The 18,402-nt window shown below is 44.4% G+C and overlaps 1 protein-coding gene across 3 annotated transcripts in view; it reads left to right on the top strand.

The window, feature by feature from the left end:
* Nucleotides 1-18,402, top strand: part of BTRC (beta-transducin repeat containing E3 ubiquitin protein ligase) — a 196,752-nt gene that overhangs the window by 156,004 nt on the left and 22,346 nt on the right. For all 3 annotated transcript variants that reach the window (XM_083149212.1, XM_083149211.1, XM_083149213.1), the window contains 3 exons: nt 3,270-3,388; nt 11,951-12,200; nt 13,033-13,151. In XM_083149212.1, the coding sequence (XP_083005338.1) occupies nt 3,270-3,388; nt 11,951-12,200; nt 13,033-13,151 (488 nt within the window). The remainder of the gene's footprint in view (nt 1-3,269; nt 3,389-11,950; nt 12,201-13,032; nt 13,152-18,402) is intronic.

Genomic DNA, 18,402 nt, shown 5'->3' with positions numbered 1-18,402 from the left:
GGATCCGTGCAGAAGAGAGACGCAGCTCTTGTGTAGAGCGTAGTGGTCGAGATGGGAGATATTTTGTGATAAGTACAGAGATATATGCTGGTGCAGTAAGGTTAATAGCTTTATATGCAAGTAGAAGTGTTTTATATTGAATACGGTAATATACAGGCAACCAATGGAGGGACTGGCAGAGCGGATCAGCAGATGATGAGCGTCTTGCAAGGAAGATCAGCCTAGCAGCAGCATTATTTAAAATTGATTGCAGTGGTGAGAGTCTGTTCTTGGGAAGACCAGTTTGGAGACTATTGCAATAATCAATGCGGGATATAATGAGTGCATGGATAAGAGATTTGGTAGTGTCTTGTGTGAGATGGGGTCGTATTTTGGATATGTTTTTTAGATGCATGTAACATGATTTGGAGACAGATTGAATGTGGGGAACAAAGGACAGTCCAGAGTCGAGGATGACCCCTAAGCAACGAGCTTGTGGGGTAGGGTAGATTATCGAGTTGTCAACAGCGATGGAGATGTCAGGATGGTAACTGTTCTTAGTTGGCGGGAATATAAGTAATTCCGTTTTGGAAATATTGAGTTTGAGTTGGCAACAAGACATCCAAGATGAGATGGCAGAGAGACAATCAGAGACTCGACCCAAAACCACTGGTGACAACTCTGGGGTTGATAGATTTGAGTATCATCAGCATACAAGTGATACTGAAGTCCGAAAGAGCTGATTAGTTTGCCAAGAGAGGAGGTATAGCTTGAGAAAAGCAGAGGACCTAAGACTGAACCTTGTGGAACTCCGACTGACAGAGGTAATGAAGAGGAAGTAGAGTTAGAGAAGCGAACACTGAAAGAGCGATCAGATAGGTAAGATGTGAACCAGGAAAGGGCTGTATCATTAAGACCTAGGGAGTGTAGTGTTTGTAAGAGAAGAGAGTGATCGACGGTGTCAAATGCAGCAGAAAGATCAAGAAGAATAAGTAGTGAGTAATGGCCTTTAGACTAAGCCGTTACCAGATCATTCACCACTTTAGTCAGTGCTGTCTCAGTGGAGTGTTGAGAGCGAAAGCCTGACTGAAGTGCGTCTAATAGGGTGTTAGAGTTAAGAAAGTTTGTGAGGCGAGAGTAGACAAGTCTCTTCAGTAGCTTGGAGAGGCATGGGAGCTGAGATATAGGATGTATATATAGTATAGTATATATAGCAGTGGTCTCCAACCTTTTTTGGGTAGGGAGCTACTCGCGACAAAATAAACCGCCCGAAGAGCTACTAAAGTAAAAAAAATTAAAAAATCTGCATAATATCCCAAAAAATGCCCTTTACACATAATGCCACAAACTGTAATGCCCCAAAACATACCTCCCAACACTGGAGGCAGAGGAGAAGAGTCATCTGCGCGTGCCGAAGGCACGCGCCAAAAATTAGAAGGTTCAGCTACTACCGTGGAACTCCTGCGAGGCTACATCCCCCATTTTTTCCACACACACACACACACACACACGATGCCCATTATACATATGCCCAACAACGTGATACTCCGTTATACAAATGCCCCACACCGGGATGCACCATTATACATATCCCACAGTGATACTCCGTTATACAAATGCCCCACACCGTGATGCACCATTATACATATCCCACAGTGATACTCCATTATACATATGCCACACACCATGATGCATGCACCATTATACATATCCCACAGTGATACTCCATTATACATATGCCACACACCATGATGCTCCATTATACATATGCCACACACCGTGATGCTCCATTATACATATGCCACACACCGTGATGCCCATTATACATATGCCGCACACCGTGATGCCCATTATACATATGCCGCACACCGTGATGCCCATTATACATATGCCGCACACCGTGATGCCCATTATACATATGCCGCACACCGTGATGCTCCATTATACATATGCCACACCGTGATGCACCATTATACATATGCCACACACCGTGATGCACCATTATACATATGACACACACCGTGATGCACCATTATACATATGCCACACACCGTGATGCCGATTATGCCTATGACCCATAACGTGAAGCTCCTTTATACATATGCCCCACACCTTGATGCTCATTAAACATGTGCCACACAAATGATGCCCATTACACATATTGCACACAATGTCCCACAGTTAGGCTTCTAATAAAAAAATGTAAATTACCTGCTTGCTGTCAGGGGTTGAATTTTGTTGCCAGGGGTTAATGCTCATTGACAAGGGGGTCACTGCTTGCCCCCTCCACTATGCCCGTCTTCACATGGGCATAATAAATGAATAATTGCTGCTGGTGCTCAGCTCCGTCATCACCCTGCTGGCAATTAGCGTTCTTCCCCCCCCACAGCCCCCACCATGCTAGAAGTCATATTTGACTTCTAGCCTGCTGCCTCCGTCATCACCCTGCTGGCATTTAGCGTTCTTCCCCCCCACAGCCCCCACCATGCTAGAAGTCATATTTGACTTCTAGCCTATGACAGGGAGGGAACACAGAGCTGCGCTGCTGCAGCGTTACCCGGAAGTGCCGGGAGCGCTTAGCGCGGTGCTCCCTGTCAGACGCTAGAGGTCAAATATGACTTCTAGCGCCTGTGTGCTGTCTCTGGTCCCCGCGGACTACAGCGGGGCAAGGCGGCGGCTATAGCGGCGGCTATAGCGCCGCAAGCCAGCGGCAACAACGGGCGGGCGGACTGGGCAGGGCAGGCAGCAGTGGTCGAGCCACCCGTTTCGCTCAGGCGAGCTACCGGTAGCTCGCGAGCGACGGGTTGGCGACCACTGATATATAGGATATAGTTAGAGAGAGAGAGTTAGGGTCAGAGTTCTGTTTTTTTAGAATAGGAGTTATCACTGCATGTTTGAGCAGAGAATGAAAAGTACCAGTAGTAAGAGAGAGATTGCAGATTTTAGTTAAGGTTGGAATAATCACAGGAGATACATTTTTAATGACTTGCGCAGGTATAGGATCGAGAGGAGAGGTAGTAGAGTAAGAGGATAAGATGAGTGCGGATACTTCCTTTTCATTTGTGGGCTCAAATGAAGAGAAAATACTATAGCATACTGTCCCTTTCTGTTAGCAGCGGGAAAGGGGGGGGGGGGGGGGCTTAGCCTTAAGTGCTAATTAGGATCTGACTAAGTATGTTTCATCTTGGAACGTCTTAAAAAGCAAATAAGGTTTTTAAATACAAATTGTTTACATTAAGTAGTTGTGCTATTTTGATGATATGATCTTTTTTTATTCCCCTCCATTCTAGATTTGGGATAAAAATACATTAGAGTGTAAACGAGTCCTGACCGGTCACACTGGGTCCGTCCTCTGCCTTCAGTACGACGAGAGAGTAATCCTTACTGGTTCCTCGGACTCCACTGTCAGGTATCTAGATGTTACTTTGTGTTCGTCACTGAATAAGCAAATATACTGTATATGGAACAACAACCATCCTCTCCCTACCCATATTGTGTTGTCATTAATGCAGTGGCAAACGCAGGATTTTTAGAGGGGGGGTTTCCAAATGTAATCCAAAATCTCCCACTCTGCATTGGAGGAAGAACGGGAATCTGGGGGAATGGCAAAAGCCCTAAAAATTGGTCTTTTTATACACTGGATACTGTATGAAATAGAGTGTTAATATTTATCAGTACAGATGGTCTATTGCAGCGGTTCTCAAACTGTGGGTTCCAACTTCTCAGCATGGGGTCGCGACTCCATGTGTCTGATGACTTTTCTAATCTCAGTCAGTGATTCAAGGAGTCTGAAAAATAGTTTGAGGACCCCTGGTCTGTAGTATAGGCCCTTGATGGCTAACCGTGACACTCCAGCTGTTGTTGAACTAAACATCCCAGCATGCTCTGCATCAGATTTAGCATGGCCAAATAGCAAAACTGAAGCAGAGCATGCTGGGAAGTGCAGCTCAACAACAGCTGGAGTGTCAAGGTTAGCCATCAAGGGTATAGGCTGTTTAAAACATTTAAATAAAATAAGTGGACAGGAAAAGGTTAAACCTAGCATACTAAATAAATGCACAAACATTATAGAACCAGTACTGCACTTTCTAAGGTCACAATCTCCCACTTCATGGTAAGGCTCCTGTCTCTTCCTCCTGGCAGCTGCTCTCTAGACCATTGTGCTGTATGAGGGCTCAGATCCACACATACAGTAAATGTGGTAGAAGAAGCTGGTACACTAGGCATGTGCTGCAGCTCTGCTCTGTCCCTTACACTGCATGATGTGGCGGCAGTTCTATTGATCATATTATATACCAGTGCTATTGTCATATTTTAAGGCACTTGCCAAGAGGAGGGGGTTTCCGGGCAACCAGAAACACCCCCCCCCCCCCCTTGCGTTTGCCTATGTAATGGAATTTGTGATTTGCTAACCCATATAGCAGCATTGCAGTTATACTCTACTTTTGTAGCTGTGTCAAGTCTCCGTAATTTATCTGCTAACATTCAAAGGATCACCAGATTCAACTGTTCGCAGTGGAGGCTTGGCATTAAAATAGATTGTTGAGTGCCACCCTGGGCTGGCATTCCACTGCAGGATTGTTAAAAAGTTCAAAACTGTTGATATGTAAAAATAAACGGGTTTAATAGGTATTCCGAAGTCTGAAGACACATCTCATTTGAGCAGGTTTGGTTTTATTGTGCATCTGGCGTTAGTATGGTGAGGAAGTTGATTGGTCTTCATGCCCTTGGGGTGCCTCCGTTTCTGTTTAGATATAACATCGGAGCCCTACGAGGCGCCGCTAAACCACGTTTAGCACTATTGGAATTAAAGGGGCAGAATAGAATATAGGCATTGACGTCGTTGTTCGATTAATACTCAGAAAATTAAGTGGTTAATAATTGACAGTCGATGGTTCATCCTTATGACGGGAAGAAACAAGCTGGGTAATTATCTCAGAGTGAAAGGATAGTTTAGTCACCTTATTACATAAATATGTTCCATCTCAGCTTTCCTTTCATAGGCCAAGCAGATAAGCAATGGGATTGATCTCCGCGTGGTCAGCAATGAACGGTTAATACGAAGTCAGTTTGTTCCTCGGGTTTCTCTTACGGAATCGGAACATTCGGCTTGGAATTGTTGATTTGTGTTTGCAGCGATGTCTGTCCTTGGCTTGGGCAGCGTGGGGCCTTTTCAGTAATTAGTCTTTTACGTCTCTCTCCTTAGCCTTTTACAATCGGTTTAAGGAGATGAGAGCCCTTGTAATAAAAAGCAGTAATGTGGAAGAGGCTCTGTAGTCTCCCTGTAGTTTGTAGCTGTTGGTTTGCTGAAGATGCAGCGTGAGACTTTTAATGTTAATGGCGACAATAAACGTAGGAAGGCAAGACTTTTTGTAGTTGTCTTACAGATATGTTAAAGGACGAGTAACCATGAAATATCAGAGGGGCATATAAATTCAAACCTTAAAGGGGGGATTCAATCAGCCTTGGTAATTTACCTTGGGTGATAAAGGGTTGTAGGCTTTAACACCCAGAGCAATTCGATTACAGACCCTTTTCTCACCCAGTACCTTATTGTGTCAATGGGCATTAACTCATTGAATTGGGGATAGCTTCATGATAGTTCCTCCGGTACTTGAAAACAGGTTGTTTATCGCGCATTTCAAGCTCATGCTGTAGAAAAAAATATTGCTAACTTTGACAACTGCAGCCTGCCAAAAGGTATACAGCAAAAAGAGGTGGATTAGCTAGGAGCGCCGGGCAGCCTGCGGTGGGCACACTTAACAGTGGTGACCCTACACCACAAAGAAATACACAACAGATACAAAAGGATGTAAGTGTTCCCTCCACTGGCGCCCAATGTAGACAGGAGAAAGTGTACAACCCTATATTAGGGAGGCGATCCTCTGAAATACGGAGAAGAGGATCGCCTCCCTAATATAGGGTTGTACACTTTCTCCTGTCTACATTGGGCGCCAGTGGAGGGAACACTTACATCCTTTTGTAGCCTGCCAAAAGGGTCACTGCAGACAAAGATTAAAATATTCCAATATTCATATTTACTGATTGTCCTGTAATTATTGTAGTGTTCATTCTAGCACCCGCCAACTTTGAAAACCCATGCAGTTCCTCTTCCCTGCCTGGGATGTCACTGTCTGCTGTAGTGCTTCTAGCACTGTGTGGTCTGTATATCGGCACTGATATGCAAACCAGACATGTGCTAGAAACACCACAGCAGACAGCGACACCCTAGGCAGGGACGAGGAAATGCATGGGTTTTCAAAGATAGCGGGTTCTAGAATGAACACTACATTGTTTATAATGGTTTTGTGAACTGTTCTAATCCTCTGCTGGATCCCACTATAAACACACTAATCTCTACTCATACCATGCCTGTCTTATGGGAAGTGGGTAAATGTTAGCTGCTCCTCCCTTCGGTTTGACAAAAGTGCATGGTGTAGGCCAGTAGTTCTCAACTACAGTCTTCAAGTTCCTCGAACAAGTCATGTTTTCAGGATTTCTGTCTGAGGATACATGTGTGATAATTTCTGACTCCGCAAAATACATTTATTCACTTGTGCATGATTAAGGAAATCCTAGAAACCTGATCTGTCTGGATACTCGAAGACTGACATTAGGAGTGACACTGAAACCGAAATGTTCATACTAAACAGCTTTGCATTTAAAATGTAAAAAAAATAGACCTTGTATAATTTTATAATAATAATTTTATTTATATAGCGCTCTTTCTCCAATAAGACTCAAGGCGCCTAACAGATATAATGAATGTAATGCAGTACAGGAACACTGACGTACAGAAAAGCTTTTCATAAACAATACTTAAGGGAATTAAGGAAATGCTTGAGTAAACAGAAAAGTCTTGAGTCTGATTTGAAGGATTCTAGAATGGGGGCCTCTCAAACTGTGCCGGAAAATGAGTTCCATAAAGTTGGAGCCGCATGGCTAAAAGCTCCACCCCCAAATGAATTATTGGAGATTCTAGGTACTGCTAAAAGTATTTTATCTACAGATCGCAGTAATCGGGTGGGACAGTATGAAATCAGAAGCTGCTTCAGGTCTTGGTCATGTAGGGCTTTGAAAGTTAAAAAAAATATATATATTTATCAAATATTTATATAATATCTACCATAGCGACCATAGTATTCTCTTGCTCAATCTCTAGTTATACAGTGCACGACAAACATCTATAATATTGCAAGTTAAATGCTTTATAAAACAATACATTTGTAGTTCTTGATCTGTAGAACTATAGCAACAATTTTTTTTATTTTTTTTTATTATTATTAATTATTCTCCCCTCAATCACTTATATAGTATATACACATTACGCAGCTCTAAGCAGAAAATGTGCTGGTTTTTATAGTCTCGGCCCTTTCCTAAACATCTGTCATTAATGTCATCCTGTCTGTGAGCATACTTTTAAAGTGTTACTCATTCAGTAAAAGCCTCGTTAAAAAAAGTTTTTTTTCTAATGAACATTTTCATGATACCTTTTTAATGTATAAAGAAATAACTCTTTCAAGGTTGACTGGTCCTATTTTAAATTGATTTATGTGAGGCGTCCGACTTGTGCTACAGCTTATTTGTTTCATTGAAATGTTTTTTAAGTCGCAAAAGGCTAGATGTTTGGAAATTGTCCTTCTCATTGTGCAGTCCATAAAAGGCCACGCGGAAAGATAAATTGTTTTTATTTCGTTGTGTTTTGACATTTATTCTACCTTCAAATGTTACCATATATAAGTTACAGGTGAATACTAGAACATCGCGCTCTGGGATTTTTTTTACTCTCCTACAACTTTTTTTTGGTCCACTCTGGAAATTGTCTCATACATACCTCTAGCCTTAAGGTGGCCATACACGGTACAATATTCCCGTGTGTTTTGAACTAGTTCAAAAAGCTCGGGCTGCACAGACTTTATGTGCTGTGCGATGGGATGCCTGCAGGAGTGCGCATCGCACAGCACCCTCGCACCATGTATGGGCACCTTCAGGCTGATACAGAAGTCGTCATCTCCCCCACTACCAATTTTTTTTGCTCATTTTCATCTAAAAATCTGTAACTGTCTCGGGCCTTAGCTCCGTTCATATTGCCACTTACCGACCTATCAGTACTGGCAAGGACGGCAGTGGACAGCTCTCACAGGATCTCCACTTCCCAGACACCAGCAATCCCAGCAGGCACTGCTTCTCCCACAGTTTCTGGGGGAGATCTCACAGATGAAATGTCGCACATCAAAGTGATCAGTGTGCGCTATCAGTGTAGTTGTGTCACTCCCAGTGATTTTATGCATGAGAACAAGATGCGCATTTTGCACAGGATAGACTCTTGGCTCGGCTGAGCCACCCAGGACCTGGGGCAGAGTCTACAGTATTTTCCATGACTTGAGCAACAGTAAGAAAAGGACACACCTGTAAATTGTGGTGACATTCAAAGTCATTGTTTCCAATGTCGCTATGACCTATCTACCTGCAGTTGACAGCATTACAATAGTGGAGTGACCTCAATTTGCTGCTCAATTATTTTCACTTGTGTCATGGGAAAAAACTAAACACGTAGAGATCACTGGAGCCAAGTACAATCCTTATTGAACAGTAGTGCGTGCTTCTGTTTATTCACATGTATATGATCTTTCTGATTGAATTGCATCAGAGATCTTTGGAGCCAGTAATAATTATGAATCCTACACACTCAGTGAAAGTCTTCTGGACCAACAAAAATTGTACATACACACTGAACGATATGATGAACAATCAAGCTAGAGTCTAGTAACATGCTGCTTTTTGTGAACAACATAGCCCAAATTGGTCTGCATGTACAAACGACAGCAGGGCCGGCGCTACCCGCTCAGCAGAGCCTGCAAAGCAGGTAGGCGCTGGACTGTTTAGGCGCTTTCCCTGCCCTGCAGCTCTGCCACTGTGTGCAGTGATGTAAGGTGCTGCCAGCTGCTGCTGTGCCTGTCAGTGACAGTGTATAGAATAGCACGCAGCAGAGGGGAGAGAGAACTTACGTCAGGATATAGCAGCACTGCAGCAGCAGGGGATGTCCTGGCCTGCACCTACCTCTGGTGACTGCGGTGCCGAGCCCCTCACCACTCATGTCATCATCAGGGCCAGGACAGCATGTGCCGAGCTGTGATTGAAGGAGCTTGGCACATGCTGAATATGAGAGAACCCGATTGGAGGAGCTCCATGGAACACGGAGGATCTCATAGGCAGATCATGGACCTAAGGCTGTCTGTGAGTGTTTCCCCTGCTTCCACTGTCTGTGCAGCTTTTCTCTACCTCTACCTCTGCCACCCCCTGCTTGTCCAGCATTTATCCCCCTCTCTCTGCCCCCCACTCTCTGCCCATCATCTTTCCCCCCTCTCCCTGCCCAGCATATGCCCCCCTCTGCCTGCCCACCATCTGTCCTCCCTCTCCCTGCCCACCATCTGTACCACCTCTCCCTGCCCACCATCTGTACCACCTCTCCCTGCCCACCATCTGTCCCCCTCTCCCTGCCCACCATCTGTCCCCCTCTCCCTGCCCACCATCTGTCCCCCTCTCCCTGCCCACCATCTGTGCCCCTCTCCCTGCCCACCATCTGTGCCCCTCTCCCTGCCCACCATCTGTCCCCCTCTCCCTGCCCAGCATCTGCCCATCCCCCTCTCCCTGCCTACAATCTGTCCCCTACCCCCTGCCCAGCATCTGCCCCCCCCCCCCCTCTCCCTGCCTACAATCTGTCGTCCCCCCCCTCTCCCTGCCCAGCATCTGCCTCCCCTCTCCCTGCCCACCTTCTGTCCCCCCTCTCCATACTCAGTATCTGCCCCTCCTATGCCCAGCATATCTCCCCCCTCTCTCTCTCCCCAGCATATATCTGCCCAGCATATCTCCCTCTCCCTCTGCCCAACCTATCCCCGCTCTCTGCCCAGCATATCTCCCCCTTTTTCTCTGCCCAGCATACCCCCCCTTCTCTGACCAGCATATCTCCACCTCTCTCTCTCTGCCCAGCATATCTTCCCCTCTCTATCTGCCCAGCATTTGCACCCCCTTTCCCTGTCCATCATCTGGACCCCTCTCCCTGTCCATCATCTTTCCCCAATCCCTCTCTCCCCAGCATTTGCCCCCTCCCCACATCTGCACGCCCAATCTCTCCCCAGCATCTGCCCCTTTCTGGCATCCGCCCCCATCTGGCATCCGCCCCCCTCTCCCCTGCATCTGTCCCCTTCTACCTTCCCAGCATCTGCTCACATCTTCCTGCCCATAATCTTTACCCCCCTATCAGTATCTCCCCAGCATCTGTCCCCATTTGCCCAGTATCTGCCCCTCTGCCTGCACATCATCTCTTCCCCTCTCACTGCATATCACATTTCCCCCATCCCTCTCTGCCCAGCAACTGCCCCCTCTACCCAACATCTGTCCCCCCACTTTCTCCCCATCATCTCTCCCCACATCTGTCCCACCTCTCTCTGCCCAGCATATGGCTACCCCTCCCTCTGCCCAGTATATGGCCATCCTACCCTCTTTATGCCCAGAATCTGGATTTCTCCCTTCTATCTTTTTTCCTTGTACCCCATCTATCATTTCTATTCTCCGTCCATTTTCCAACAGCAGCCACTTTTCCCTTGTTCCCCTGACAACTCACTGTTCCTCTCACATTTCCCCTTCTCATGGATCCCCTTTCTTATTCCTCTTCTGCTCTCTTCACACCTTACGTCACTACTATTGAGGGCATTATGTGTATAAGGTGTATTACCACTGTGCATTTTATGTGTAATGGACGCTACTGTGGGCGTTATGTATAAAGGGGACTATTGTGGGTATTTTAGTGGCATCACTGTGGGCATGGTGTTTAAGGGGCACTACTTCTGCGGGTATTTTGTACAAGGGACACTACTATGTGGTGTATTCTGAATCATGGGCACTGTAAGATGTAATTAAACTGGGCTATGATCATTCCTTATGATAACACAGCCTTTATTTTTGTGCGCTGTCCCTTTAGGAGAGGAAGGGCGCAAATATAGATTTTGCAGGAGGGCACCAGACACCCTAGCACCGGCCCTGGACGACAGAAATCCATTTAATGACCCGCGGGAGCGCTCATCATTTGTTGCATACACACTAGTCGATATTTTAAAAGATATTGCTCATAAGGGCCAAAATGAGAGATATTGGGGGGTTATTCTGATTGATTTGCAGACTTGCAAGTCCGGCAAATGCCGGGCTGACCTACCCCACCCTCGCAGCGTGTTCCCACGCACAGGCTGCAAATGTGCCCCCCCCCCCGCTCGCTGTGTAGGGTGCACATGCACAACATCGGTGGCACGGAGGATGGAATGGATCTCAATAAGGTCCATTGTACACCTTAATTATGGTATTTATCTTTCGACAGTGGACCAGGTGTCGGTACAATGGTTTTCCGCCTATGTCAACCTAGTGTTACAGTACTGTTACAGTACTTCTGTAACTTTAATGCACAGGGAGGACATAATCATTGTTTGTGTTCTTGTTCTGCTCTGTAAGGTTTATCCTGGGAAAACTGAAATATAATATATCAGCATTTGTTTTGATGAAACACATTCTGAGCTATAAAAAAATGACTCGTTGGCATAGTAAGCATTAGGAAAATGGAAATCTGCTTTGTTCCTGGATGGAAAAATGTGCATTTTTAGTAGATTTAAAATAAGTGACACAAAAGCAATAAAGAGAAAAATGCGCTGAACTTCTTGATTTAAGAAATGTCACATATTCAAATACTCCTTATCCAATAAATTATACAGTATGTGGTGCATTTCATAAGGTGGCACAGCCAACATTCGTACAGCCCTAGGTGTCAGAGGTAAACTGTGGATGCCTCCAGTCCTCATTTGATAAATGTTCCATTGGGGAAATCTCCTATTGTACATCATAGGATAAAAGCTGCAGTGCAGTTACACTGAGACCTTTGCCGTCCTTTTTGTGTTTCATCTCTTGTGATTTGGTCTCATTGCAGGGTTTGGGACGTAAACACCGGAGAGATGCTAAATACACTCATCCACCACTGCGAGGCTGTGCTGCATTTACGCTTCAACAACGGCATGATGGTCACCTGCTCCAAAGACCGCTCCATTGCCGTGTGGGATATGGCCTCTGCCACCGACATCACACTACGGAGGGTCCTTGTCGGCCATAGAGCAGCTGTGAATGTGGTGGACTTCGATGACAAGTACATCGTCTCCGCCTCTGGGGATAGGACTATAAAGGTATGAAACTATTGTTTTTATTTGCAAAAATACTTTATGTATACCAAATACTGTAGTTCATCAGAATTGGACACGGGCTGAGAAGAAGGTTGCACAACAGATAGATGAAGCCGAAGACCTGACTGTACAATGTTTCGCTAACACTCTGTTCCGGCCATTTTCCCGGTGATCTGCTCATTAACAATAGAGAAGTTACCCAGAACATGGTGCACATGCTACGTTCCCAGTGACATGCTCAGTAAAATCTGGTAATAAACCAGATTCTACTGCAGTGCCAGAGAAGGGGGTAGGCTGTACACAGGCCTCTATATTCTCTTAAACAGCATCTGTATATTTTATAGGCACTTCTAATGTCTGATGAGCACAATAGTTGTGAAACGTAAATGCATATTTAGTGACAGCCACTGTTAACAGAAAGGTGACTATAAAAACATGTCTTTACCCATAGTTGTGGCACATTCAGACAACATAGATTATCACGGCATGCCAGTGTAGCAGAAATATACAATGTTGTTGTAATTTTTGTGGGTATTTTAATAGTGCACACATTTCATGCAGTGCTGGAGAGTATTTCAGTCATCCGACATCAGTGAAGCTTATATACGATTTCAAATGGGCACATGGACACACTGGGGTTATTTTATTTTTGTGTGTGGGGGAGGAAACCATGGCAGCCAGATGAAACTCATGTGAACGCTTGGAGAACATACATACTCCACACAGATAGTGCCTTATTCAGAAATTGAACTCAAGACCACAGGGATGTGAGGCATGAAGGCTAACTACTACAGTTGATGCAATTACTCCCATGTTTTTGTGTTTTTAAAAACAGGTGTGGAACACAAGTACGTGTGAATTTGTCCGTACGTTAAACGGTCACAAGCGTGGAATTGCTTGCCTACAGTACCGAGATAGGCTGGTGGTGAGCGGCTCTTCTGATAACACTATCAGGTAATATTTATTGAATACTGGATTACATGTAAGAGTCTCCAGTTCCCTGGACCACCATCTTGTAGTAACTGTAGGGAAGGCCACCACCGCCTGAGGAGAAGTGTTTCCCTGCGGTGCAAGTACTGTTCTACCCTTCCCATAGTAATGTGTGCTGAACTTTGTGTCTTCTCAATGAATCTATCTAATATATGCCCTCTGCATAGAAAAGAACTGCCCATTTCATCCCTTGGATGTTCTTTTTTACATTCTTTACTATAACTTTAATACCACGCTTAAGAAAACTGTTTCTAAGGGTCCAGATGTGGCCATTTTTATATACTCTATTATTCCGCTTATCCCCAGTTTGATCCTCCTACCTTGTTCGGCCATATCTGAATAATGTCCGCATTTCCCTTACTAGATCAGTTTTTCTTTTTTACCCTGTTTACTTAATATGTATGTTTATTTGTCACTCCTCTTTCTCTCCTATTCATGTTTTCCTATTATTTGCTTCCTTGTGTATTTAGTAATTTCTTAGTTTACTTATCCCTTATATGTACTCATCAGATTAATCTTTCATTTGGTTTATATATTCCTTGCTCCCAGTCCTTATTAGTGTACACCTACAGTAATAACTGTTTTAGTTCACGTATCAATAATCCTTGAAGGATTCAGGGGCAGATTTATTAAGCTTGGTGAAGTGATAAAGTGGTTGGTACTTTATCACTGGCCAATCAGCTCCTACCTGTCATTTTTCAAACCAAGCCTGTAACTACACAGTTGAGAGCTGATTGGCCAGTGATAAAGTACCAGCCACATTATCACTTTACCAAGCTTAATAAATCTGCCACTTCACCAAGCTTAATAAATCTGCCCCTCAGTTATCCATTCGCCCCACCCTTCCTTTGTTTAATTATGATAATTAACTTTCTTCAATTTCCATTTCAAACATGTTTTACACATGTAGTTACCTGTTTTTTCATTTATTTTACCAGTTTCCCCCAAACCGTTACATCCATGTTCCTTTACTCAAAGGTGTATATTATCGTATATGGTCGTTGCTGTTATGGGATCAACCACTCGCTACCACTAGCTATAAAGATAGTCAATGGAATCTAGAGCGACAGTGACGGGAGTTAGACGCAAGCTGGAGATCGACGGAGACTAGGTCAATAGTCACCATGTTGACATGAGTTTTTCAAGTTTTTCTGGTGCAGCCCAACTTGGTTTGTACTTTCCAAGTGGGCATAGAGTGAGAATATAATAGTGTTCCAAGTGTAGCGGGGCACCATACCCAAAGTATGGAGAGCGCAACGTCCACTCGGATCCTGTGACATTCGACACCAAAAAAACTGAAAAATCTTGTAAACATGGAGACTGTCAACTTAGTCCTCCAGAGCTACCAACAATTAACATTTTCCAGGTCTCCTCACAGAATCACAAGTGAAGTAATTAGCTCCACCTGTGGATCTTTTAAAATGTGTTAGTCAGTAATGAGTGTACTTGTGTACCTGCGAGGTGAGCTGGAAAACGTGAACTGTTGGTAGCTCTCGACAACTGGAGTTGGCTACCCCTGCTCTAGACCCTGTCAACTATCTTTAGGCGTCTTACTAGACGCCTTTGACCAAGAGTGGTAGATCCCGTAACTGTCGATCTAGACCAGTGGTGGGCAAAAGGCGGCCCGCGAGCCGCTTAGGTCTGGCCCGCCGATCTGACATATATTAGTATGACAAGCGGCTGCATAGCCGCTTGTCATTGACATCATACTGTTTCCTTTTTTTTTTAATGCCGCCGCCGTTAATGTCCGTCTGTGCATGCCGCGCACAGCATTACAGGGAGCGTGGGAGGGGACGTGATGACGCTGCAGCTGCCTCCCCGCCATTGGTTGGCGCGGCCGCGTCACCGCGTCCCCTCCCATGCTCCCAGAAATACTGTGCGCAGAATGCACTGACGGACATTAACGGCGGCGGCTGTAACAGAGTGTCGCCGGGTACCCTCCCAGGCTCCAGGAAGTTCTGTGCGCGGAAGGCACAGACAGGCATCAACAGTGGCAGCAGCAGTATTAAAGTTTCTCTGCGTCCCCTCCCAGGCTCCCTAAATCGTGTGCAGGGCGGGTGCAGCAGGATTTTTGCCATGCACATCTATGAGGTGGCAAAACGGCTGCTAAGTAAGCAACAGGCAAATATTTTATGTGCATTAGTGATATATATATATATATATATATATATATATATATATATATATATATATATATATATATATATATATATATATATATATATATATATATATATACATATACACACACCCGCACAGTGTGTGTGTGTGTGTGTGTGTGTGTGTATATATATATATATATATATATATATATATATATGTATGTATGTATGTATGTGTGTGCATATGTGTGTATATGTGTGTATATATATATATATATATATATATATATACACACACACACAGTGTGTGTGTGTATGTATGTGTATATATATATATATATATATATATATATATATATTAGTGGTGGACGAACCGGCACTCACTCTCCTGGGTAACTGCCCGGGTGTCCGCGGTGGTGTGTGGATACTGTGGGAAGGATCCGCATCACTCCAGAGGTCTTGGGCAACAAGTTTCTTTTTAATGAAAGTACAGGTACTGCATGCGATGAGCGGGTCAACGTTAAATCTATATTGTATAAGTGTGTGTATATATATTCTGTATGTCTTGTAACATTCATGACAAATATTGTTGATAAAAATCTTAAAGCATTTTGTGATTATGTCGAATATTTTCTGGTTTTGATAAGCGGCCCCCCAGCCAAAATAGTTGCCCACCCCTGATCTAGACAGTGTTGATCGCCTATCCCGTAACCATGTTTTATATTAGTATCCCCAGGCCTGTACTGAATTCTTCTTTTCCTCATTTATTATATAGTTCATATACCTGTCTACCCCAAGTGTTTTATACACTTCAAATGCTCATGGTCTGTTCACCTGCCCACCGCTCCAGTCCTTTGGTCTGTTCACCTACCCATCGCCTCCAACATTTACCCATTGCCTCCAACATTTATTCACCCATCTCCCCAGTCCATTACTCTGTTCGCTTACCCATCGCTCTGGTTATTTATTCTGTTCAACTACCCACTGCCCCATTCTCCATTGCTCTAGTTCTTTTTTTTTCTGTTGATGTGCAGCTTTATTCACTTCACTTGCTTATTCTTCTGTAATATGAATATATTATGTAACCCTGTACGATCAGTGAATGCTCAATGACATTAGCATTATGCAATCCTTTCATACAAGAGAAATACAAATTTGTTTTAGATCAAATTTAGCCAGAAAATAATTCACCTTTCCCAGGGTTTGACCTGTGGGTAGGAGTGAGCATCTGGAGGACCCCCTCCCACCCCCATGAACTCAGCTAGTACATTCAAACTCATTGTAGCTAGCCCCCTGCTCAGATATAAACCCCAAACCACAGCTCTGTGATGCAGCAATTCTTAGGGGTAAATTTACTAACGTGTGCATTTATGAAACTGGAGGTGATGCGTTGCCCATACTAACCAATCAGGTGCTGGCTTTCCTTTATCTTAGTCATTGACTGAATCCTGCCATCCGTGCCCTCACTTACACTCGCCGCTCCTTCCTGCGTCTTGTCCTATTGTTATACTGTAGCTTGTGATGCTATATAAACAGCAAACTGATATATACTTATAGGACCTTCAGGTCCATTCTTACAGCTGCGTATGTTTGCACTGGACTGATGTTTGCTCTTTGCGCATGCTCATTTCTGTGCATGCGCTCGGTGTGTGCGGCCACGATGAACAGATTGTTTGCGGGATGCACGCACCCAACAACCCCAAAATGCACCCAGCATTTCATGGGCGTTCCCATGACAACGCTGGGCGTTTTCATGCTAATGTGCCGATGGTGCAGGAGGTGACCAGCTGACATCACTGGATGTCAGCTCTCCACCCGAGCGTCCACACATATAGAAGTGACTTGAGTCACTTTTATATGCGTGTGCCTTCGCCATCATTCAATGGTTGCCAACCATGGAACGATGTGGACGAATCCCACAAGGCTGCAAAATGGATGTTACGGTGTCCCTGCGAGCGAATCGCCCTTGCGAATGGTGAGCCGGCGTACCACCATTTGCAAGGCGGGGTTTGGTGGACTCAATCGGAATAACCCCCATAGATTGGTGTCCCTTTCATTGAAAAAAATGTTTTTTAATTGAAATTGCCATTATGTCGAAGAGTAATGTGCGGGAATTTTAGAAATTTAGAGGGCCGCACAGGAGATTCCATTAGCCGATCACTGCTTCACGTGGGTTATGCTAAAAAATTGTAGCTACAATTTGGTTGCGACAGTATGTAGTGTTCATTCTAGCACCCGCTATCTTTGAAAACCCATGCAGTTCCTCTTCCCTGCCTGGGGTGTCGCTGTCTGCTGTAGTGCTTCTAGCACAGTGTGGTCTGTACATCAGCACTGATATGCAAACCAGACCTGTGCTAGAAACACAACAGCAGACAGCGACACCCCAGGCAGGGAACAGGAACTGCATGGGTTTTCAAAGATAGCAGGTGCTAGAATGAACACTAAGTATGGGCAACTCCACTTTTATCAACCTGCAATTAAGAAATGTACCCCCATAGAATACTGTGCATATGCCCCTCTAGTTCTCTCTCCAGCACACTGATTCTTTCTGGGGTTTTTTAGTCCCTTGTTGCTGAAGAATAAAGATTTTATCTCCTCCTTTTGTCAACCGTGGGAGTTATATCCAATTATTAATAACACAGCAGGAGGGAAGTTAGACTGTTTACTGGGAAGCAGCCAATGTGTTTCTTGAGGGAGCTGTTATTTCATACTCCATATCTAAGCGAAGAGAAACTACACAGTCAATAATGAACAGTCAGGCAGTTGACTGTGCTGGATAATGATGAATGTAAAATTCGGCATGGATATCCGCTGCTAAATAACAGTATAGAAATAAACAACTTTGTAATGGCTTCTAATAAACAGTACATTTTATGTAAGCATGTATTTATGCTAAGAGCACCACTGGTTTACTCTCAGAGTTCCTAGTTGCAGCATCTAATACCGCTTTCACACTGCCAAAAGTTTCAAAAATAGGTATTTTTAAACTGTATTTAAAACGGGTCTGAGCCTTCGCATTGCAGTAGATTACCGGTTTAAATACCGTTTAAGTATAATTCACATCAGTCAACCCGTTTAGTCCCCTGAACAAGTTTCAAGGCAGAATGCAGGGG

The sequence above is a fragment of the Crinia signifera genome, chromosome 6, assembly GCF_055691185.1.
Source record: "Crinia signifera chromosome 6, ASM5569118v1, whole genome shotgun sequence".
In the NCBI taxonomy this organism is placed as follows: Eukaryota; Metazoa; Chordata; class Amphibia; order Anura; family Myobatrachidae; genus Crinia; species Crinia signifera.
Note: the sequence above shows the minus strand (reverse complement) of the source record. Positions and strands in the feature narration are given on the sequence as shown.